This window comes from Nomascus leucogenys, chromosome 14 (assembly GCF_006542625.1).
Source record: "Nomascus leucogenys isolate Asia chromosome 14, Asia_NLE_v1, whole genome shotgun sequence".
NCBI classification, from domain to species: Eukaryota; Metazoa; Chordata; class Mammalia; order Primates; family Hylobatidae; genus Nomascus; species Nomascus leucogenys.
The window spans coordinates 37657841-37682267 of NC_044394.1; the positions used below are offsets into that span (position 1 = coordinate 37657841).

A 24427-nucleotide genomic window follows, 5' to 3' on the forward strand; every position below is an offset into this window, starting at 1 on the left:
CTTTGCACATCCTCTCGTCCGTGGAACTTTCCAGGACTCGTCCCCATGGCCTTCGCAGCAGTATGGCTCACGCTCCTAGCATCTCTGCACTTGGTTTGCACCAACTCCTCCTCACACGTGCTGGGACTGCTTCCCAGGAGGTATCAAGGCGCTCTGGCTAAGTGAACCGGGCTCTGCCCAGAGGGAGCCGGCCAGGGCCCACAGGCCTCTGCTGTAGCCCCGCTCCAGGGCATCCCTGCAGGCAAGGGGAGAGGAGGGGAGGGGCGGCCAGCAGGCTGAGCGGTGCAGGCCCAGCCAGCTTTCCTGTCAGACGGGCGCTGCCAAGGCGGAGCCAGACATCAGAACAGGTTTAACCAATTACCCGAGCGCCCCATCTGCTGTCTGGGGTGTGTGTGAGGGTGAGTGCATGTGAGGGTGTTTGGAGTGTCTGGGAGGGCTGTGGGCGTGCGTGTGAGTGTGACTGTGTGGGTGCCTGTGGGCGTTCGGCTGTGCATGTGTGCGGCTGTGCACGTGTGCCGTCTGTGGCTGCATGGCCCGGTCATGCCCCCTGATTTGTTAAAAACTGGCTACGGCTTACAGTCTTCCTGTCCCCCAGACCTTGGGGTCTGCATGGACAACCCACCTGGCATCCCAGCCTCTCATTCCCTCATCTTCCCCTCACCACCCTCTCTCAGGGATGATCAGAGCCCAGAATGGGGCCTTCTCTCAAATCACACATTCGGGTGTCTTTCCCCGTCGAACCCTGAGCTCTTCCCATTTGCTGGCTCGCTCCTTTCCCTCTGCAGCAGTGTGGGACCTTGCGGGGACCCCCAAGCCACAACCTCCTCTACTCTCTTTCTGACACATCCTTGTCCCACTATTCCTTGGTTGCACCTGCCTGGCAGAATTGAAAGCCTGCTTGAACCTGTTTTTCCACCTGCCCGTGCAGTTGAGTCCATGAGGACAGCAGGCAGGTGTGCGGGATGGCGCCCCTCAATGTTTCGGGTGTCAGCCTCAGCTGAGGCCTCACCCTGTTGAGAAGTCCTCTGCCGCCCTCCCTCCAAGCCTCTCTTCCCCCTGACTCAGCAGAGGGCCTTACTTCCACCTTCAGAGACAGCCCTGGAAGGGGACACCTTTGCATCAGTCAGATGGTACCTTCAGGTAGAGCACTTGGAGGACAGTTTACTACAGGAACAATTAAATTTTGGGGAGCCCACAGGGATGGTGCAGTACCCCAGAGCTGGTAACAGTGGGGAGCCCATATGGCCCTGAGGCCTGAAGAGGAAGGAGGCAGGGGCAGCTACTGGAACCTGGAGGAGACAGCTGGCTGGAGAGGGCCCCCAGGTAGGAGCTGTAACCTTCAGTACAGAGAGGCCCAGAGATGGCAGGAGGGACCAGGAGGAAAAAAATCCTCCAGCGTCACTCCTCCAATCCCCCAGTTTCCTGCTGGGACTCCTGGTGGTGGAAGCCAGCCAGCCAGCCCTTAGTGAGCTTCCAGGGACAGAGCAGGTGGACAGATGCAGAGTGGATCTGGAGGGGCGGGGGCTCCTCACCCTCAACCCCACGCTGCCTGCGGCCAGCCCTTCCTCCCCACCTGCCTCCTGTCACCACCTGCCACTTTCTCTCCTGGCCCAGGAGAACCCTACCCCTAACCCCCACCTCCAACCTGGGCTTCAGAGTCTCCCCGCCTGGAGCGGCTCACTGCTAGGCTGTTCTTTCTCTTTCTGCGACACGGTCTCTTCTGATTCTTGCCTGAGGGGCCCACCTTCTAAGCACTCCCTCAGCTCCATCTCACAATGCTCCATTTCTGCCCATCAGCCAAATTTCATGAAGGAATTAGCTACGCCGGCCGTCCGTGGGAGTCCTACTGACTTTTCGACCTGTGAAGATCTGTCTTTTGCGCTGACCACATCCCGCTGAGGCCCTTCTCTCTGGGTCCTCCACGGGGCCCACCTTGGTCCGTATCTCCCTTCACCTCTCGGCCTCAGTGAAGTACATGGAAGCCCCTTCTACCGAAGCACTCCCATCACTGTCCTCTGGAATGCCACGCCCTCCCTGCCTTCCTCGCCTCTTGCCTTGGTGTGCTGGGCCGCCACGACAAAGCACCTCAGACTGAGTAGCTTCGAAAACCAAAATTTATTTCTTCCTGCACCGGAGGCTGCCAGCCCGAGATCAGGGGTTAGCAGGACGGGTTTCTTCTGAAGCCTCTCTCCTTGACCTGTGGACAGCGCCTTTGTCTTCACAGGAGCTTCTTCCTCTAGCATGGCTGCAGCCCAATCTCCTCTTCTTAAAAGGACATCAGTCATTTTGGATTCTCCTTTGGATGAGAGTCCACCTTAATAACCACATTTTAACTTAATTACCTCTGTAAAGACCCTGTCTCCAAAGACAGTCACATTCTGAGGCACGGGGCATTGGGACTTCAACAGATGAGTTCTGGGAGGACGTGGTTCAGCCCTCACACCTCCCTTATGGCTGAGCTTCCTTGTCTCTGCCCAGGCCTCAGAGGTGGGGCTCCTCAGAGCTCCTTCCACCTGGGTGGCCATCTCTGCTCCTCCAGCTCCAGATGCTCCCTAGATGTGGACAACAGACACATCCACATTTCCCATCCCTACCTGTCTCCTGAGCTCCAGACTTCGTCTCTTGGTGTCCACTTGGTCATCTCCCGGGAACCTCCGATGCCTTGGAAATCGGAATGCATCCCCTTTCCTGTGGGTTTTTTCTTCCTTCTCTGTGCCTTAGCTCAGAAATGGCCCCTTCTCTGCTGCCTAAGCCAGGAACCTAGGGTCATCCCTTACTTCTCTCTGCCACCCTCACGGAGAGCTGAGCAGTCCTGAATCTTCACTTCTCTCCTTCCCCATCCCCATCCCCACCACACGGCCCAGGCCCCATCTTCCTCACCATGACCGCTGCAGAGGCCCCTCACCCAGTCTCCCCAGCGGCCTTGCTGTGACCACTCCACCCTCCACTCTGCAGCCAGGTCACTCCACTTCTCTACTTAAAGCCTCAAGGGGCTCTCTGCTGGCCTTGGCCCAGCAGCACCTGGCCACACCGCCGCTCCTGGGTCTCCTCTCTATTCTCTAATGACATCGAGCTGCTTCAGGGCTCTGCTGTACTGTCCCTCCCTGTGTCATGCTAACATATGAAGAGGAGGAGAACTAGCATCCATTGGCCTGGGAGGGAGGGCGGGCCCCTTCCCTCACTTCCCCTTGGGTTTACATGGGGTCTTCCAGGAGAGGGTCTGGTGGTCTGGGGCCTGTCTGTCCATTTGTCCATCTTCTCTTTCCCTTTGTTCTCTTCTCCACCCCTCCATGAGGCCCAGGGAACTGGGGTGGGCCCCAGATTCTTGCTGTGGCTGAGGAGGTGTCCTCGTGGGGAAGGGAAGACTGGCCCTGGCCTTAGGCAAGGCTGCCAGCATCTGCCTCGGTGTGCAGGGTGGAGAGTGAACACTTTTCAGCCACTGCCCGGAAAGACTCTTGGTTCTGCAGGGAAGGGTGGGCGTGCAGGGGTGAGGCCTTGTTGGAAGTGGCTGAGGCATTCCTGTTTTGGGAGCTAATTGGTGGCAGAGGGATGGCTGAGATGGCAGAAGCTGCAGCAGCTTTAGGGGACTGAGGGAGCTATGAAAATGAGGCTAGGCCCCTGGGGCATCAGGAAGAGTCACTCATCGTGGCCTCCATCCCCTCACATTCTGACTCTCCTTCTAACCGTGGCCTGAGTGAGAGGAGGGAGGTCCGATGGGCCAGGCGGGAGGGGATGGGGGCAGGGGAGGCCACATTCCTGGAGTGTTAATGATCTCTGGGCTGGGCAGGAGCTGAGCCCCCAAACCAGCTAAAAACAACAAACAGCTCCCAGGAGGGATTTGTGTCTGTCCTGAGAGTCAAGGATTTCCGCCCGCCCGGATGGAGGCTGTGGCCTGTGGAGCTCTTAGCAAAGAAATTCCCCAGAGACCAGAAGCCTCCTGGCCCAGAGGCATCACTTGCGAACAGCTCCGTCCCCTGTCCCTTTCTCTCCTCTCTCTCTCTAGTAGGGAAGGTCCCAGCACCCAGGAGGGGAGGCAGGCCCTCCCCCACACACCTGGGAGTGGGGAGAGGAGTCTGGGTACATTCCTCCTCCAGCTTTCCATCCTTACAACAGTCCAGCCGAGTGATGCTGTTCTTGGCATTTTATAGATAAGGTCACCAAGGCTCAGTTAGAGTAGGTGTCAATAAATGTCTGACCAAATTGATGGGTGAATAAAGGAAGCGTCTAGCTAGAAGCCCGTCATGCTGGGCCAAGCTGCGGCTGAAACTGGGGTCTGTCTGACCCCAACCAGGATGGCTTTCCACCTCCCTGCCCGCTTCTCTGCAGGGCTGGACTTGGTAACTCTGGGGGCTGCCTGGAAGAGGAGGAACCATTGCTATCAGGAGATGCCCAAGTCCTAGCCCCAAGGGATAGTGGAGGAGTTAAAAACAGGCAGAGATCTCAGGGCTGGTACCATGCACACTGCAGCCATGAAGCACCTTTCCACTTGGCTCAAACCTTCCCTCCCTAGGAGGCCTCTCTTGGCCCCAGGTGGTCCAGAAATGACCCCCTCTGGCCTCCCAGCCTCATGGATATAAACAGTATGGGAATCTACCAAAAGTCTTACTTACTCATGTTCCTTGAGGGCGGGCTCCTTAGTGAGTGCTCAATAACAGCTCTGTAAGGGGAGTCCTGCAGAATTTCACTGCCCTGTGCCCTCACATGGTCTCCATCCTTTCCTCTACCCTTCCCTCTGGGCCTCCCAGCTGGCCCGATCCAGCCTGGAACCTAGGTCTGCACCTTCCCTGCAGGTCTTTCCACAAAATCCTCAGGCAGTCCTTCCCTTTTCCCACTGGGTTCCATATGCCACTCCTCTTCCCACCCACAATTCACAAAACCACACCCTGATGCTTTAAATCCCGTATTTATTGCCCGAAGCTCATTAGTATTACACAAATCACATAGATTGAGAAATTTTCTGAGGTTAAAAAGACACTGCAAAGGCCCCTGGGAGTGGCTGAGGCTTGCGTGTGGGGGCCTCACTCTCACTGGGCCAGGCTTGAAGACCACCCTGGGTCTGTCCACCGGCCTTTTTCCTCCTCTAGGCTCCTGCCCTTCTCCCAGGCCAGAGGCCAGAACTCGAAAGAAGTCGGCTCATAACCAGGAGGTGAAAGGGGTCCATCAGCCAGCTTGACTCGACTCCATGGCCAGCTTGACATCTTGGTCCCTGCACCCTCACATTGCTGTCTGGAAATGGAAGAAGGGCATCCCCAAGCCTGAGGGAATGTTTGAAGTGACCAGAGGAGGGCCAGGCAGGGACACCAGGGATGGAGAACCATTGCAGGCGTGGGTTGTGTTCTGGCACAGCTGGCCAGCCCCGCCCTGACTGTGGGTGAGGCTTAGCCTCCACCCCAGGCATGAACCAATCTGTCCCTCAGGCCTCCCTTCCTCTGGCCTCAGCAGAGTGGGGCATGGGTGCTGGGTGAAGGTTTCCCCTCACAGGGCTTTCCAAAGCCAGACCAGGGCCGAGTGGCATAGCCCACTGTCCCTCTGTCACCCTCACCCGGGGCTATCTGGATCTTTTGCCACTGTACCGCCACAGGAGCAGACCCCTCGGCTCACCTGAAGCTGCATTTGGGAGCATGACGGAAATCATCCGGGAGACAAAAATGAGTTATGCGATGCTGAAGCCACAGGCTGGGCCAGGGCACCAGGTCTCTGGCAGGGGAAGGGCGGGAGGGGGGTGGGTAGGCAGTTTTGGTCCCAAGATAAAGTGCACAATAAAACCCTATGATAGATAGGAGCAGGGTGAGCTTTTCAAAAGAGGACCCAGACATGCCAGCACCTAGTCCAGGCCTAGAGACCAGCACAGCGCAGCAGTCACTGGCATATTCACATTTTGGTGGGATTGGCTCAAAAAGTCCTGCCCCTCCAATACCATGGCACCCCCACTCCCCCGCTGTTTTGTCCTCCAGGCTTGTCTAAGCCTTCTCCCCCTCCTCACAGGCAGCAGGTGGGCTGCTCCTCAGGAGAATGGCAGGCCCCTCAGAGCAATGTGCTGCAGAGCCAGCTGGTGGGCACCAGGGGCTGGCAGAGAGGCAACAGCCATGCCCATGGAAGACCCACCTCAGCACACTTCCCCTGCCCTAAGATGCCACCCTGCAGCGGCCTCTTCCTATACATGAATGTTCACCTCTGGCCTAAGTCTCCCCTGAGGTGGAGACCCCAGGGGAGGGAGACCCGGGACTGCAGGTGGACGCTTCCATTCTAGGTGGGGTCAGGAGGGGGCTGCACTGAGGCTGGTGATTCCCCCTGGTTTGGGCCTTTCAGATGAGGGGTCACCCTGCTCACACCCACCCCAGGCTCTGCTTCCCTCTGTACACCTCGCTCTTCCTTCCTGGTCTGCAAATGGGAGGGAGATGGGAGCCAGCAGCAAGGGGCCTCTGAGGCTGCAGGAGTGAGAGGCGACACACGAGTATGGCCCCACCATCAGGCCCAGGCATCTATGTTACCTCCTCCTCCAGAACTGTAAAGTGTTTGGCAAAGGTCAACTGCTCCCGGGATATGGGGGTCACATACAGAAGGCAAGGTCCAGGTTCTGAGGCCAACTGCTGGTCCAGAGGGGCCTGCCCCCTTCCCAGTCCAGAGTCCACACTGGGCACATGCCCAGGATGACCAGCATCTGAGCAGGACAGGCAAAGACGAGGTCTTGCTGGAGGAGCCAGTGGGAACCCCTTGATCCAGTCTTCTGGTTTCAGACAGGGAGTGGAGGCTCAGAGAAGGGAATGAACTTGTCCGACATCTCACTGCCATTTAGTGCCAGAGCCAGGGCCCACTGCTCCTGGGTTGATGCTGCTTCTCTGAGAGGTGTCTACGGAGCTGGCTTAGGCATTCTCAGGCATGAGACCTTCCTGCTTAGAAAGGGATGGGATGGGGCAGGCAGCCTTGGTGGCTGGAGAAGCTCCGCAGAAGGCAGCCAGCCCAGTCCAGCTCTACTCTCAGCCCCAGTACCCAGCATCCAGCCTGGGGCCTGGAAGGAGGATCTTCTCGAAGAGGCCAAGTGCAGGTCCATGGTTCCTGCCAAGCACCATTCCTTCTCAGGGTTTCCTGCCTGGAGCTGGGGTCACTTCAGGGGCCCTGAATCAGTTAGAGCTCCACGAAGGGGGACCCTAGCTCCAGGGTCACCGGGCTTCACTCAGAGGGACTGGTTCTGCAGCTCTGGAATGGATGTAGGCTGACTACATTCAGAGCCAGCTGCCCACAGAATCTTGCGGAGGCCTCCAGGGCTCCCTGATTCCCTGGGCCACTTCTTGAGGACGCTAGTCATGGCTAGTTCATCCTGTGGGGTGCAGACCACCTTCTCTCCCCTCCCCATGCCAGCTCAGGGAGCCATCTGGGCTGGCCATTGTAATATCCTAAATTTACCAGCCTGGCCACCAAACCAGCCCAACTCCAGGCCTAATCTGGCTCCCCTCCACCTGTCCTCCTGCCACTTCTGGTCAGCTGAAACTAAGGCTCAGATTTGATTCTGATAAAAAATAAAAATAAAAAAGGAACCAAAGTATAAAAGGATTCTAATTCTACCCCATGGGCCCTCTACAATTTTTCAGCTTCACACATAATTGTGCTGAGTGGAGTTTTGACAACCCCACATAAGGCCCAGAAATGCACTTGATTATTTTTTTGTACGAAATGTGTTAGAACTCCTCTCGCCTATGTTAAAATGTGAATGGGTCAGTCTCCCTCCACTGCAGGTTGAGCACTCTCCCAGGGGGCCCAGGACTGCTGGGGTTGGCGTGCTGATCCCTGCAGGTGCAGCCGTGAGTCTATGGCCCTGCCCCTCAGCTCCCCGGATGCACAGTGCTCCGTCCCCAGGCCGCTGACCACCCTCACAGCCCCTTGTTGTACACCACTGTCCGGCTGCTCGTGGCCTGGGCTATCTCCGGCTCTAACTGGGATGTTTCAATCTGTGAAGAGAGAACAGAGAGGAAAAGTGGGGGAGTGGGAAGGGGCAAATAGTGGGGCTGGGAGCTGCAGTGAAGACCACCCTGGGCCCCAGAGCTCTGCCCCCTGCACCCCCGTGTCCGCCCCAGCCAGGGCTCACATGCCCTACCTAGTGACACATCTTCCTTCTCCACCGCCCTCCCGCCACGGGGCTCACAGCATCCCTTCCAGCCCAGACCGGGTCTCTTTCTTCTGATGGTGTGTCCACGTGGGTGGACATCCTACACACTGGCCTCTGAGTTCTGCATCTCCCTCACCCCCAAGAACCATGTCCGCCGCACTGCAGACCCACCACAGCCCTGCCCAGGGCCATTCCCTGGACCTGATGACCACCCAGGGCTGCTCCACCTCAACTCCTTCCATCCAAACCCCACCCTCCTGGGCTCCTCAGTCGCCTGTCCTTCCAGCACCCCACTCACTCCTGCTTCTCTGTTTCTAGTCCCCTAGACCTGAGTGCCCACACTCCACTCTCCCACCACTCAGTCTTTACATCTTCCCCTGCAACCCGGACTCCAGGGGCCATCCCTTCAGCTACTCCCTAGCCCAAGGGTCCCTCCCACGCTGCTGGCAGAAGCCCTGCTTCGGAGAATCCCGCCATGCACCCCACTCCTACTTGAACCTGACCATGTAATGGAGACCCTCAAAATTCTCTGTCCTTGACTTTGGCTGGACCCCCAACCACTGCTGACAACCACCCCACCCCTGCCCCCATAGCCAGGTCAGCTCCCTCGCCCACTCTCCAGAGGCCACCGGACACCTGCTCTGCTCTCCTCTCCTTGGCCACCCCACCCGCTGCTCCCACGCATTCCAGGCAGGTGAGACTTCCTCTTATTCAGGGAAAAAGCTGAAGGTGTCAGAGGGGAACCCCTCAGCTTCCCATCATCAAACCCGCTGCCTTTCGTGTCCATGCACCTGCCCTCCTCCCACCCCACAGCTGCCATCCCTCCCCTCGCAGGACAGGACCCCACCTGGCTCCACCTCCCCTGCCCACTCTGGGGCCCCCTCCTGGGTCATCCTCCCTCTCTCCCACCTTTGCCCATTAGTGTTCCACACACAGGAACCTTCTCTGATGACACCTCCCCTTCATCCCAAGGCAGGCCCAGCTACTACCTGGTCTCTCTCCTCCCCAGCAGCCACGTTTCTTTAAAAAACTTAGTCTACACTGGCTGTGTCCACCTCCTTCCCTCCCACTGACTTTTCAACCCACAGTAAATCTGGCTTCTGTTCTCACCACACTCCAGAAAAATCTTTCTCTCCAAGGTCACTGCCACCCCCCCACTTCACGACACCCACTGCACGCTCCTCGGGGTCTTTGGGGCTTGGCCTGGCTGGGCCCTCTTCTCTGCACATGCCCTGGGTTACCCCCACACCAGATTTCTGCAGCCTTGTTTCTCCCTAGAGCCTCAGGTTCACAGCCACCTGCCTGCCAAACTGCTGTGGACATCTCACAGGAGCCTGAACTCAACCCACCCGAAATGGAAATGAACCTGCCCTCTCCCCTGGCCCCACTCAGCTCCCCATCTCGGGAATGACACCGCCATCCAGTGGTGCTCTGCCCAAAGACTCTGGAGCCTCTTTGCGTTCTCTCCCCGTCCCTCCCCACAAGGTCTCATCCAGCCCAGTCCGTCCCCAACCACAGCCAGTGCCGGCCTTCTAAACTGCAAGTCTTCCCATGCCTCTCTTCACTGTGAAATGGCTCCATGGCACCCTGATCCTCAGGGATCAAGTCAGACTCCCACGCCACCCTACCCCTTGGACTGGAGACACAGGGCACATGGACTGACTTTGGTTCCTCACACACCCTGGGCTCTGTCCCTACTCCAGTCTTTGCCTGAGTTGTCCAGAGACACCCCGTCCTACTTCCATTCCTGCCCCCACTATGCTCTCCCGTCTTCAGCTCATCATCTTTCGTGTCTCAGCTTTAGACACCTTCCCTCCCCCAGGCTGGGCGTGGCCACCTCTGTGGCCCCCATAGCTCCCTGAACTTCTCATATCCCCGCCTCTCCACATTAGATCACAAGCTCCCTGAGGCAGCGGACGTGCGGATCTGTCTCGCCCCTGCGTCCTCAAAGCCTAGCACAATGCTGGTCCACAGTAGGTGCTCCCTCAGTGTGGAATACATGGGCAGAAAGAAAAGAGCACTGGAATAGAAGAGGCACTGGAAGACGGGGTCCCCCTGGAGACACCACATCAGTCCTGATGTTGGGCTTTATCTCCAGGGACTGAGCCTGTGGGGATGCCTGAGCCCCTAGCTTGAGGGGGGCAGGTAAGAACGACACTACTGCAGTGAGAAGGTCCCCGCCAGACATTTGCCCTGGACAGTCAAGGAGGCACAAGGCCTCTTGCAACTTAGGTTGGTTGAACTTGGTTCCATGCACCCGCCATATGTCAAGATGTGGCAACCCTGGGAAGTGGACAGAAGGTGGTACAGGCTGGCCTGGCCTTCGGAGAGCTCTGTCATGTCCGGGCTGTGCACAGTGGAGTCCCCATAAGAGGGAGTGTAGTGAGGACTAGAGCTGGTGGGCACAGTGGGAGAAGAGAGGACCCTTCCTCTGTAGTCGCTGGTATCCCATTACCCAAGTCTGGTCACCCGAGAGGGCCAAACAGAGGAGAGCCAGGCTGAGGGCCCAGGCCTCTTCCCCACCCCCTCTTCTCAAACCACCTTCTCCCACCCCACCCCTGCCACCCCCAGTCCCCTCCACCCTGCCGGCTCCCCTCATCCCCACGCTGCCACTGACACAATGCACAGCGCCCACGCTTAAAAATCTAAATGCTTTTGAAAATGTTTAACCTAGTTAGACAAATTAGCAAAAATTTGTGCAAAACAATTTAGGTATTTAAAATATTCAATGTTTTTAAAAAACTGGAAAACTGTTCTTAGCTTTCAGCTGCAAAAACCAACAAAATATAACATCCCAGCAATCTTACCATGAGGTGTAACATAACCCTTCGGGAAAGCTGTTAAACAGCTACTGAGGCATCCTGGGAAATAGCACTTCATTTATTCAAATGCACATATGTCAGGCTTTTGCACCATATGTCATTCCAAGCTATTTACAGTAATAATTAAATCTTAATCAACGTTTAACCTCTGTAAAATGTTTGAAGAATCCTAATCACCCTTCAGACTGCACTAATGAAGGAGAAATATATAAACATAAAAGGAAAATGATGCATAGATATCACGCTGGAAAGAACAGTAATTGCAAAATTGTATTTCTTTTAAATATAATCAGTAAATGATGTAAAGTAAGCCAAGGAGTATTTTAAGTTAAGACATCTTGGATGTCAGAGGTGTGAGCAGCTAATTTTGTTCTGCTACCCATAACAGATGTAGCATATTTTATTTTAGTGCCATTATTAGCAACTTCCCATGCCGGCTTTCACTGAAGCACTGAGGCCCACATTAAAATCAGAGAGGCTGCTCAGCACCACCATGCAGGGCCACGGCCCACTGTGCCCACTGCCTAGAGCATGCTGGCCCGGGGGAGACCGAGGCCTCCTCCTCCTGGCACCCCATCTCCCATGGGCTCCCCGCCACACACAGGGCAGCAGGTAGGAGCAGGGGGAGATGCAGGCAGTGGGAAGGCTCCTGGGGGAGGTGGCTGAGGGATCAGGAGCAGGGGCCCCAGGACAGAGCTGACATCCTAGGCTTCCTCTTTCATTTCAAGTCAGTCCACCCTCCTGTCAGCAGATGTTGATGGTCACCAACTCCAGACACCCAGGCTGGGCACACAGAGGGGGACAAGACCAACTCATGCCCTCTAGAAGCTTAAAGTCTAGAGAGGAGTTGGCTGGTGAAAGCAGATGGAGTCCAGAGAGACAAGCAGAGTGCCATGGCAACTGGGGAGGGGTTGGGAGTTCCAATGTATTGATGAGGGAACAAGGAATGAAGACTTCTCAGAGGAGGTGAGCCAGGAAGAGAATGGAGGATTTTGATCAGAAAGGGCAGGCCAAGCTTGCTGGGTGAAGAAAAAAGTACTAGCTGGCTAGCATGGCCTGTTGCTGGGAGGCGGGGCAATGTTGGACATGGAAATGTGACAGGAAATGGAGGTGCGGCTGGGACAGGCAGAATCTTGTAGGCTACATGAAGGTGTCAGCATTTTATCTGAGGGCAATAGGGAGCCACAGAAGGATTTTGAGCAGGAGTGGACCATAACCCAGACTCTGTTTTTTTTTTTTCTTGAGATAGGATCTCGCTCTGTCACCCAGGCTGGAGTGCAGTAGTGTGACTGCAGCTCACTGCAGCCTCAAACTCTTGCCTCAGCCTCCTGAGTAGCTAGGACTACAGGCATATGCCACTATGCCTGGCTAAGTTTTAAATTATTTTAAAAATTTTTACAGAGACAGGGTCTCGCTATGTTGTCCAGGCTGATCTTGAACTCTTGGCCTCAAGTGATCCTCCACCTTCCAAAGTGTTGGGATTGCAGGCATGAGCCACTGTGCCTGGCCTTAGACTGTCTTAGAAAGGTCTCTCTTGGGATAGTGGGTGTGGAGGATGGACTGGAGGGGTAAGAAGGGGTTGGGGAGGCCTCCTGGGGAGCATCTGTGGGAATCAGAGAAGTGCCAGGTCCTGCCCTATGATGCTGCCAGTGGGGGCAGACAGGAGGAGCCTTTCTGAAGATGAAATCCACAGGAGTTGATGACCAATTCCACGTGGGGGTGAGAGGGAGGTGTTGAGGATGACTGTGCGTTGGATGACTCCTAATTCTAGCTCAGGAGCTGGGGTGGCTGGTGACGCCATTCTCGGAGGGAATATGGGAGGGGATGGGCCAGGGTTGGGGGTGGTAGGCTCGGAGTGGCCACATTGAGTCTGGGGTGCCAGTGGGTTCCCCAGGTGGACAGGCCTGGGAGGCAGATGGGTCCAGGGCCCTGGAGCTCTGGGCAGGAGAAAGCGCCCAGGATGTGTGAGCATAGCCAGAGCCTTCAGAGTGGAGGAGCTCGCCCAGGGAAGCAGATGGAGGGGTGGGTGCCAAGGCCTGGGGAATAGGCACATTTGAAGGGCAAGTGAAGGGAACAAGCCTATGATGGTAGCCTTGGGGGACCAGCCCGAGGAGCGGACGCAATGACAGAGGGTGCCACAAACACTGAGCAGCCATGAGCGTCAGAGAGAGTTTTCTGAGAGTTGTCCCAGTGAGGGCTGAGAGGCTTTGGTCTTGGCAACTGGATTTCAGTGACTGCCTGGGGTCCACATTGCCCGACCCCCACCTCATGCTGATCCTGGTTCACAGCCTCTCACTCTATCCCAGGCCAACTTAACTGGTCATTTGTTAGGACCCCTCCAGCTCTCTGGCCATGGCCAGGTGTTGGGTCGGTGGCCACTATCTCTAGGTCTCATGGGTATTGGGACCACTGGGGTCCTCCCTGCTGGGCTTGGCTGGGGGAGGCTGGGGCAGGAACCCCTGAGTTGCCTGCTCACCTATATGTGATGTTTCCTCCTCTGTCCACCAAAAACTAAGCGTCTCCCTTGAAGACCACCTCTCTGAGGTAAGTGTGGGGCCAAGTTTTCTCCAAGGGAACCACATCCAGGGCCTTGCCTGGCAGTGGCCTCTGGACCCATGGATAAGTGAAAGTGACTCAGGTCTGAGCAAAGGCAATAGAGCATCCCTTCCTGCTGCCTGACCAACTCCAGCCCGCAGAAGGCCAGAGCCCCAGGGCAGTGGGTCGAGGGGCAGGGACTTGGCTGTGACCACAAACTGGCTCTGAGGGGCCTTCTCTGGGGATAAGGGGATGAGGAGAGAGGACAAGGAGTGGCCATAGGGAGAAAGGGTGGCCCAGGCCCAGGCAGCCAGCTCGGGGCGGGCTGGAATCCATGGGCCATCATCTCTTCCATCTGGTAGGCTCCTCCCTGGGCACCTGAGAGCCAGTCAACAGGGGCTCCCGAGGGAGGGGGTGTCTGGGATGGAAAGCCAAAGCCCTGGAGGGCAGGGGCTGCAGGGATCATGAAGCACTGGCTGATGGTCACCCCCGCCACAGAAGTGGGCTGCCAGGATCACCCTGCCCTGCCATGAAGGAAGCAGTGCCGCCCTGCTAGCGCTCCCTGACTCCCAGGCAGAACCTGCACACCAGCTCCCAGCCAGCCTCCTAGGGATGTGCCCCTCTCCGTATCAGAGTGCCACCCCATCCTCCCAACCCCCCTCAGACCTTGCTGCCCCTCCAGGAGATATCCCCAGACATGGAGCATCCTATCCAGCATCTATCTCCCCAGCCTCCCGGGCACCCTAAGGCCCAGCTAGAACAGCCAAGCACCTTCCCTTGTGGCGTGGGAAGGGTTAACCTTGAGCTATTTGTCTCTGTCTCCTGGCTCACTGTGGGTGGGGGGCTAGAGTCAGGAATGCATTTGGGGCCACCTCTGCCTCTACAGCCTGGGAGCACACACACACCTGCAGCCAGGCCAGTGGATAGTTTACATATTTGAACCTGGAGCTAAGGTGCAGAGACATAAACAGGAAACTGGATCCCCCGCCTGTGCCCCATTCTTGGGGGCTTTTACCTACTACAAAGAACTTCCTCCTCCTGGCCTTTCTTCTGATGGCTTTTCTGCCTCCTTTTCAAAGGCATGGGGCTAGCGGGGGTGGGGTGTTCAGTGTGATCCTGTGACATAGCTCAAAGCCACCACTTGCTCCTGGGCAGAGGTCTGGGCTTCTGAGGGTCTGCAGAAGGTGGTGACATTGTCACAGGGCCCAAAGCCCAAGCAGGCACCTGGCTGACCCTGTGTGCCTGAGGCCTCTGCCAGGCCTGGGACCGTTTTGTCCACTGGGCCCAACATCCCATCCTTTCTCACCAGGGCTGGGCAGGCCTCATGTCCTGTTCCATCACACACACATCCAGGCCCCACCTTTAGGAGAGCTATCTTGAGTGTCTTTGAAGAGCAGAGGCATTAGGCTGGGGCTGGGGAGCAGTTGAGGCCTAAGCCTAGACCCCTGGACCCCTGAGTTAGGCTTCTGGTGCTGGCTCTGGGCTCCCACTACCTTCTCAGTGAAAGAACCCTCAGCTGGACACTCCAGGCCTTCTGGGACTTTCTCCAGCTTCTTCACCCATCAACTGCTGTCCATTTTCTGTACGTTCTAAGTATACGCTTTGAGTCCTGAGTCCAGGCTATATCCTGACCCTCTAAGGCTGCCTCCTCCAGGAAGCCTCCCTTGATCTTCTTAGACCAAATCCATTGCTGCTGCCTCTGTGTCCCCAGCACAAGCTTTTATCTCCATCCCATCCCCAGGCATAGGCTCATTTGCACTCTAAACAGGGGTGACTACAGTAGTCCCCTGCCCCACCCCACTGTGAGCCGCTCCAGGCAGCTCGGTATCCCTGTGCCTTGTACACAGTAGGTCCTCAGTAACAGCTGAGTTAAGTGACACTGAAGTGCCTCGTGGGCAAGAATCCTGTCTTACACTTTTCGGGCTCCCCTGTGCTACGTGTACCCAGCAAGTGCTCAGACCACACCCTGCCCCCTACCATTTTGGAGCTTTGCACCATTCCTGGGTGCCCTCTGGTGGACCAATCTCAGAATCATTCTCTGTCCTCTATCTTCTAAGCTTTGAGGCCTCAGTTTCCCCATATGTATGCTGGGAAGATTTTCTAAGATCTCCTGGTGCCAGCATGACAAAATGGATAGGATGGCCTTTTGGAGGCTTACAAAACCTGCATGATGCTGTGTAAAGAGGACAGGACCCAGGGTCCCCACACTCAGCCCCAGCCCCGCTCATTCAGCTCACAGGGCTGAGCCTTGCTGCAGGTCAGGCATGGTCCACTTTGCACGTATTAATGCCTTTAATGGAAGCTCTGCACAACCAAGCCTTCTCCCTCCCTGTCCTGGATTCAGCTAGGTGTCCTGGAAGGTCCTGGAAAGTCCTGGAAAGAAGAACTGTGGGGAAAAGGCTGTCAGGCAGCCCCGCCGAGGCCTGTCACCCGGGCATGTGTGCATGTTCTTGCGTGCACGTGTATGTGTGCGAGCCTGTGTGCACGCGCAGGTTTGGGGTGGGGGTGTGGGGAACAGGCAACATGACAGGTGGCGTTGGCGTTCTAGGCTCTGAGCGGCTTTGCCATTCCCATCCGTCCCTCCTGGGGGGTCCTGTGGGCAAACTCCAAGAAAGCAGCGGGCGGGGAGGCAGCAGATTTCTGACGGCAAAAATAGCCCACTTTAGAGTTCAGTAGGGACTGATTAAACCAGTAAACGAGAAAAACCCCAAACAAACATCTCCAAGCAAAGTAGGAGATGGATTTGAGACTGGAGGGGAGGAGGCCCCTGCTCTGGGAGACGCTGAATGCTGCTGTAGACTCAGGAGGGATGCAATGTGCCCTAGACATTGTCTCTGGCCTCGCATCAACCCTGGAAGAGTGGGAGAAGCAGGGACCAACAAAGTCAAGGTGAACCCAGATGAGCCACACTCTGTACTAGGTGTTGATAAAGAGCACCAGTTCTCAGCCACAGGGACACCTTGTGTCAGGGAAGGGAGAAAGGTCTATTGTCCTAAGGAGGAAGATGCAACACAGAAAACACACCACCAGAGCCTACACAGGTGAGGTGAGACAGATCTTGGTGGGGAAGATCAGGGAGGACTTCCTGGAGGAGGAGCCATTTCTAGACCAGCTTGAATGTGGACCCACATTCCAGCTTATTCCCAACTCTTCTCCATTCTTGGTTGGGGGTCCAAATACTTCCTCAAAGAAAGATAAGCTGGGGGACCTTTGCTTCTGGTGGCTCACAGCTGTCTAGCCAGGCTGGTTCATCAAAACCACCATTTTCATCAGGGCTGGTTAAGAGGGTGGAGATAGTGGAGGTTCTGGTACCCACTGAGGGTACCCACATTTCTGCCCATACAGGGAGGGTATGCCTGTTTCTTAACCCTGAAAGCTGTAACTGGGGAGGCAGGAAGGAGTATGGAGTGGCTGAGGTTGGCCCTCCTGCCTCATCTACTGCATGGGTGTGGCCTGTAAGAGCCACCCTCTGGGGCCAGGATGAGACATGGCTCATAACTGGGGCTGAGCATATGGGGGGAAGGCTTTAGACTTCCTCAGAACATGGCTTCTAATCCCCAGAACCCTCTAGAGCTGAGGTGAGTGGGGGCTCAGCTGAGAGGGAGGGACATGGGGAGTTCCCAGGGCTGACATGGGAGGCTCAGAGCAGGAAGCCCTGGCCCTGGGGGACTCTTAGGCTGTCTTTTCTTCTAGTCGAGGTGCTTGGCAAAAGCTAGAAGGGGCAGGAACAGGTGGTGGGGGTACAGGGGGAGGCCGGTTCTCTGCTGAGGCCTCAGGGAAGGCAGAGGGCAGAGGCCAACAAAACCAAGGGAACAGGCCCACAGGAAACAAGCCTCCTGGCCAGTGAACCTCACTCCTGCCCCCAGGGGCCCCTGCAACAGCTGAGGCAGGGAAGAGACACAGGCTTATAGCCTCCAGCCCCTACAAGGGCGGCCCAGGGCCCTCTCCCCTCCCCGCAGCCCCAGCCAGGAGGCACACTGCCCAATCTCTCATCCCCACCCCAGCCCCCACAGCTGCAGGGAGGACAAAGGAGCCAGTGAGGGTCTAGGGGCGGTAACACACATTCCCAGGAAGGCTAAGGCCCTGCCCACTCGCCATGCCCAGACCCAGAGGGTGGCTCCCAGAGGGCACACCCTCGCTGCAGGCCGGGCACCTGAGGGGCAGCATGTAACTCAAGTGGACTCACTCAGCCCACTGTCTAGCACCAGGGCCCTGTCTTGAGTTTTCACTTCCCTCATCTTAGTGGGAGAAACTTAGTTCCAACACCTCATCTTCCAGCTGGGGAAACTGAGGTCTTTGAGGTTAAGACCCAAGGTCATACGGAGAGTTGAGGCAGAGGGATGCCAGCCAAAGGGGCAGAGGGCAGACCCTGGGGCCACGGGACAGCCCCTCCACCCCAACATCACCTAGGGATGAGGTCGAGCTCCCGGCTGCCCCCACTCTCCGTACCTCACTCATCCACAGACAAGCCCCACCTTCTGTGGACACATTTCAACCTCACCAAATCAGCTAATTATTGACAGTTGGTGAAGAGGAGATTTCACTTTTTCCTCCTGTTAAACTGCTCCTAATTAGTTCCCTGTCACCACGGCTGGCTCGCCTGCCCGCCGCCCGCCCGTTCACGCAGTAATCCCGCTGCACAGTGCCTCATTAACCTTTTGCTCCTCTCCTGCCGCCTGCCAACAAGACGAAGACAAAAACAGATTGTTGAACAATGGCTCCGGCTTGTACGTGCAGCCCCGTTCCCCAGCCCCTGAGCTCCCGGGGGAAAAGTGGGGAAAAGAGAGGGGACTGGGGTGGGGGAGAGCCCGAGAGGAATCAAGGAAGGGAGAAAGAGGCACAAAGAAAGATTGAAGCAGAAACCGAGGCAGGGACGTGGGGAGGGGCCTTGGCCAAGGTACTGCTTCTTGCTCCAGAGAGACATGAGGTTCATTAAGCAGGATTGGAAGTGCTCCCAGGTAGGGCACACCGGCTGTCAGAGTTAGAGGGACATTTGCCACCACCCACTACAGCCAAGCCCATGTTCCTGGACACTGGACCCTGCACATCTCCCTCAGGGAAACTGAGGCCCCAGCGTATGCCTGTGTTGCGGTGGGGAGGACAGAGAGGACCCCATTTGCCTGGAATCCAGGCCCCAATCACCAAAGGGGGCAAGGCCAGAAAGGCCACCACAATCTGGCCCTACCACAAGGGAGGCACCCAGCACCAGCCCCACCTATAGCGGCCCCAGCAAGCTGCCGCACAGCCTCTGCTTTAGGTCCCTCATGACCTGTGCTGTCACCTGACAGTTCTTGTTTATTGAGTTTTGTCTCCACCACCAGCAGGGAGATTCACTAAGACCACAGGGCTCCTACGTGGCCATCCTGGTAACAAGAAAAATGGGAAAGTGCCCAGGCTCCATGGGGCAGAGAGCAGATTCTGGGTGTGATGGGCCCATCCATGTTTGGGGACAGGCTGGTGGGGCAGGCCTACAGCGGTAACCTCCAGATCCACCAGATCCACCAGATCCGCCAGGGCAGACCCTGTACTCCCTGCATGGGCAAGAGGATGGGTCCAGAAGGGAGCCCAGGACCTGTTCCCCAGTTCTCACAACAACAGGAGGTTCCCTGCCCTACCTGTTGGCCCTTTAGCCTCCCTCCAGCCCCTCCACTGCCCAGCCCCTTCCTCAGCTCTGGGTTGGAAAAGACATAAACACTGACTCCAAAAGGTCCCTGTGAAAACGCAATTTCCTGTGGAGGGGAGGAGGGCTGGGTGAGGGCACTGGGATGTTCCTGCTGATAAATTAGCAGCAAGCAATCTGGAGCCCAGAAGTGGGCCTCCTCTTTCTATAGTGAGGTGTGGGTGGGCTGGGGAGGGTCACAGAATTCTTCTGCCTGGGTACAAAGCCTGCTCCATCGTCAACAACTTTGGATCTTGGACAAGGTACTTAACCTTAATGTGCCTCAGTTTCCTCATTGGTAAACAAGGAATATTGGTACCTACCTTGGAGAATTCTCAGGATCTAGGCCCCCTTTTCTCCACCATAGCCAGGTAGCCCCCTCTACTCAATGGACCCAGGGACTCCATAGAGGCCATGCCTTCCCGCCTTGGGCTCTGGGCATTCCTTCCCCATCATTGCCCTCTCTCCAAGCCCCCCAACCTCCATCTCACAGTTTCTTTGCTGTTCTCCCACAGTTCCCCATCCTTGAGCTCAATCCTCTGAACAAAGAAGAAACTGAATACCATGTTGCCTCCTAGACTGCCATGTCTAGCTATGCCACCTAAGTCTCCTCCACTCCTAGTCCTCTCTGCACTCACCCACTCTGCAGAGAGCCCCTCCTCTTTGAATTGCCCGAGTCCTCAGCTTCCACGAAGCTACTCCATCTGGGTTCTCCCTGTGCGCTTGGCTGCTTCTTCCCCTTCTTGATAGTTTTTCTTCCTCCTATAGTGGACCACATCCCCTTTCTCAGCTTAAACTCCCCCCCATACACTGAAGGTTCCGCATCTCCAGCCAAACTCTCTCCCCGGAGCCATCTGACTGTCTAGGAATCATCTCTTGATGTTCAATGTTTTAGACTTAAGGGGCATTAGGAAGACTTAATACAGTAAGGCACACCGAGCTCCCAGCATGCTGCCTGGTCCAATAGATATCTGGCAAATGGTAGCCATTATTATTATTTGCAGTCTGACCCTCAGTATCATTTTAATAGGCAGAACTACTAATTTGAAAAGAGCAGACAAAACTCTCCCCCAGGAACTGAAGGAAGGATTGAAGTCCTTGCCTCAATCTCTGGGGTTAATGAGTTGGAAACTCCACAGCAATCACTGCAGGCCAGCCATTCTAGGAACTAGTTCCTAAATTCTACCTCCGAGTCCCCTGATTAGTTAATTGGTGTTCCAGTGATTACTTCTGTTGACAACCTTGGTGGCTTTTGGCAAGGCTGGGTCAGCCCAAGCAAGTCCAGACTTATTGTGGCAAATCCCACTGGCTTCTGGGACGTGAGACATGATCCCTGTATGGCAGAAGAAGCACCTTGTTAGGGAGAATTAATTGGGAGAGTGAATGCGGAAACAAGGCCCTCTCGGCAAGTTGGCTGAAGGCTTTGGTGCCATGGGTCCCAAACAGGGCTCAAAACATCCCATAATGCCCAGGCTAGCCTGCATCTTGTTGGGATCCACATAGCTGAGGAGGGAGCTCTGAAAATCATGCCTGTACCCTCCCTTCTCAGAGGACAAAGACTTAACATGCAATGACTATCCTCTTCCCAATCTAGAGAAAGAGGCTTGGATTGCAATAAGAGGGACTTTGGTTAAACATGCAGAAGAACTAACTCCCATGTCTATTTGAAGAAGGCATGTGGGGAGAGGGGAGCCTGGGCTTTGACCTGCAGCATCTATGAGACCACGGTGGCTCACTTTCCATCACTGCTTTGCAGCCAGAGCTGCAGGCCTGGGTGGGTGAATGGTAGCCATCTCCCCATTATATGCCCCAGAGGAACACCTGCCAAAGACCTACAGCACTTCAAGACCGTTTCCTACCACCCACCACAGTGCAGCCCCCAGCTCCCTCTTCTCTTGGCTGTCCCAAGGTAGGTAAGGTGGTTGACTAGGGAGAGCCACAGGAAATCATCAGATGTAGCACTTCCTAGGGGCCTGGACTTGGAGTGTGGACCTCTGGTGTTTCCTCTCCTATCGGCACCTGACTTCTGTGACCTTGGGCTGGTCCCATGGCTTTTCTAGGCCACCATTTCCCCAGCAAAGTCAGTAGCAAGGTAAACTGGATGACCTTGAAAATCCTTCTAACTGGGAGGGTCTCTGATTCTGCATCAGTGTTTTCTTTGCCCTGGGTCCCTTTTCTGTGCAGGCAGGTGGAGTTAGGACGGCTAATAGAAGCACAGAGGTACCTACAAGCACATGGGTGACTCTGGCTCTGGCCTAGGACCCTGGGCTCAGGCTGATTGCACAGACAGATGCAATGGCTTCAGGGAGTGCTGGGCTGGGACAGGGATGTCAGAGAGCAATGAGAAATACCCGCCCTTCCCTCTTCAGGGCTCCTAGGCAACCCAGAGCCCATGGCTCCATTTGGAGTCCCAGGCTGCAGCTTTCCCAGGGCGAGAGGTGGGGGAAGGAGCATCCCAGCACCCACGACAAGGCTGGCCGCTGTGGGCATGAGATGAGGTCCTGCTGGCTTTAGTCCTGGTGTGCGTTGAATGGTGTCCCCCAAGACAGGAGCCCCACTCCCGCAGAGTCTCCTCCTCAAACTCTGGGGCTCTGGAAGGAAGCCACCCCACTTCTCACCTTCCAGGGCCTAAGGCGGGTCACCCCCTCCTCCTGCTCTAACAGCCTGGGTCTCCAGCCCTCGCAGCCCCAACACCCCCCAGCCTCTTGTTTTCACTTCCCCGACTTGTCTCCAGGAGCTCTCACCTCTCCCGCACCTCTCTTGGGGCCCTGCCTGAAGCAGGTCCGTGGTGAAATCAGATTCAGAAGCGCCGTTTTCTGGCCACAGCCCCCACCTTTTTGTGAGCTCAGTGCAGACACCTCCTGGGCCCTCTTGGGTCTGCTCCTCCCCCTCAGCTTAGCTCCCACCTTCACTCCAACCCAGCGTGGATCCCATGGTCCTCTGCTCCTCCGTGCTGTCACCCATCTCTCAGCCCCCCCTCACCCCCAACCTGACAAAACCCCAGAAGAAAGGATCTGTGGCCCTCCCTGTACTGGCCCATAGCACCTCCTGGTGAACAGGCCCGGCTGCACCCCCAGACCACATGCTGCTCAGCCTCCTCACCTCTCCTTCTCTCCTGGATGTCTCACCCCTTCTCTGTGTCCTCAGACCTCTGACCTCCTGCCCCTTCCCCACCCTACTCTCTCCTGTCTGCTCAGTCACAAGAACATAGGAGCCATTGGAACAACTTCTTCAGTTTTCCCACCCCTGAACCCTACCCCCAGCAGCATTTTCCTCCCACCCCACTCCTCTTCCACCTGCTGAAGTGAGGAGGTGTCTCCCCGTGCCAAGGCTGATCCCCTCATCTGTGTTCTGGTCCCCCCTCCTCTTCATGGACTTTCCCAACATTGTCCTCTCAGTGTCCTCGCCATCTCTGCTGGTGCCTTCTCTACTGCATTGACGCAAGCCCCTGTCTCTCCCATTTAAAACAAGGACAAATACATAAATAAAATCCCCTCCTGATCCCACATCTTGTTGCGGCTGTGGACCTGTCTTTCTCATTTTTTCGCTTCACCTGTCACCTGGATCCCTTCTTTGGGGACAGGGTTTGGCTACGTTGCCTGAGACACTAATGGATACTCTGTAATCTCATGGAGTGTGACCTCTCAGGAGGGTCTGACCCTGTGGATGCCCATCCACCCTGATCACACATGGCCTGGATCTGCCCTCACCACCCTGGCTGCTTGTCTTTGGACCCCACCAGGGTGGGGGCCTCACCCACCACCCTCGATTCCAGCACTGTTGTCATGCTGGTAGCCTCTACTTCTATCCCTCCAGCCCAGGCGTCTCTCCTCATTCCAGACCCAGAGCCAACATCCCACAGGTTCCTCAACCCCACGTGTCCATCCAACTGACCCACTGCCCTCCCTCGAACTTGCCCCCGCCCGGCTCCATCTCATTAAGCACCTACATCTGCCTGGTTGTTCAAAACCAGAAAGTCAGCGCACATCCTCTGGCTCCCGTTCCCTCCCACCACATACAGCTCTTCATCGAATCCCGAAGAAGCCGCCTCCTGACTCCCTCTTTAGGGACCCACTTCTCTCCATGCCCACTGCCAACAGCCTGGTCCAAGCTGCCATCACCGCTCGCTGGATGCCCGCCACAGGCTCCTGATGGTTCCTTCTCTGGAGCTCCAACCCAGCCCCACGCGGCAGCACAGGGGCCGCTCAGAATCAGGAATCTGTGGTCTGCCTTGCACAGCCCTTAGGAGGACATTCACCCTCTCTGTTCTGGCTTCCAAGTTCCCAACACCACCCAGCCCAGTCCCTCATTCCCGGGCCACATCACCTTGCTGCACTCCCTGGTCGCACTGCAGACTTTGGTCAGCTCTTGGACATGGCTTGTGCTGCCTCACCTCAGAACCTTCACACCAAGTGTCTGCGGACCTCCCATCTCTCCCCGCCACCCCTTTTCATCTGGCCAACTCCAGCCATACTCCCAGTCCCAGTGAAATGTCACTTCCCTCTAGGCTCAGTTTGGTCTGCTGTCTCCTTCCACATCCAGTGGAACTTCTCCCACCCTAACGCTCCTGGCTCCTCATCTGCTGGCCTCTGTTTAATCACCCTGTTGACGGCGTGACCCTCACTCTGAGGGCCAGAGCCTGGGCCAGCCTCATTCCCGGTTCCAGCCCCAGTGCCTAGCACAGCGCTAAGGAGTCGGCACGGTATGAGTATTTGTTCAGAAATCACCAAACAGCACCCCGTGCCCTGCCCTTGAGCCCCTCCCCACTGACCTCTGACATCTGCGGGAAGAGGCTGATGGCCAGTGGCAGGGCCAGGCCGAAGGCTGCCAGGCACACGAGGCTTTGCACAGGGAGGAGCAGCCGGGGGCGTGCCTGCAGGAGAGCCGTCCTGTAGGGGAGAGAGGAGGGAGCCCCATGAGACCCGAAGGTGGGGTGGGCTGGCTGCTAGCCACCACGCTGGGTCCCACTCTGTCTCTGGGCCCAGGAAGCCTGGTTCTGGGGCAGTGCCAGTGTGCAGCTAAACAGATATAGCAGAGTTCTGTCTTTGGGACCTTTCCCGATGGGTACCCCTATCCCGAGGCCCTGTCTTGAAGGACGTTGCTGGCTGAAACCTCAACTACTCAGGTCACGAATGAGTACTTTCGGGGCACCCACCTGCCATGCATCCAGCCCTGTGCCAAGAAGGCCCTATGTGGGAGAGTCACTAGAAGAGGCTGTCGGCCCCTGTTCCTGGGGAGACACGTAGGAACGTAAGATCGCTCTTGAGGGCAGCACGTAATTAAACAGCAAAGAAACCACAGTAGGTG

At 56.4% G+C, this 24427-nt stretch overlaps 1 protein-coding gene across 10 annotated transcripts in view; it reads right to left on the reverse strand.

Moving 5' to 3' along the window:
• Nucleotides 1-4887: 4887 nt before the first annotated feature.
• SFXN5 (sideroflexin 5) overlaps nucleotides 4888-24427 on the reverse strand; it is a 130338-nt gene continuing 110798 nt past the window's right edge. For 6 of the 10 annotated variants that reach the window (XR_004033425.1, XM_030828395.1, XM_030828393.1 and 3 more), the window contains 2 exons: nucleotides 23892-24009; nucleotides 4888-7946 (listed from right to left, as the gene is read on the reverse strand). Coding sequence is in view for 8 of the 10 variants with exons in the window: in XM_030828395.1 (XP_030684255.1) it covers nucleotides 7869-7946; nucleotides 23892-24009 (196 nt within the window). In the remaining 2 variants the exon portion in view is untranslated. Of the gene's footprint in view, nucleotides 7947-19634; nucleotides 19883-23891; nucleotides 24010-24427 lie in introns of those variants that run through there. The other 4 variants (XM_003262539.4, XM_030828397.1, XM_030828398.1 and 1 more) reach the window with 4 other exon arrangements.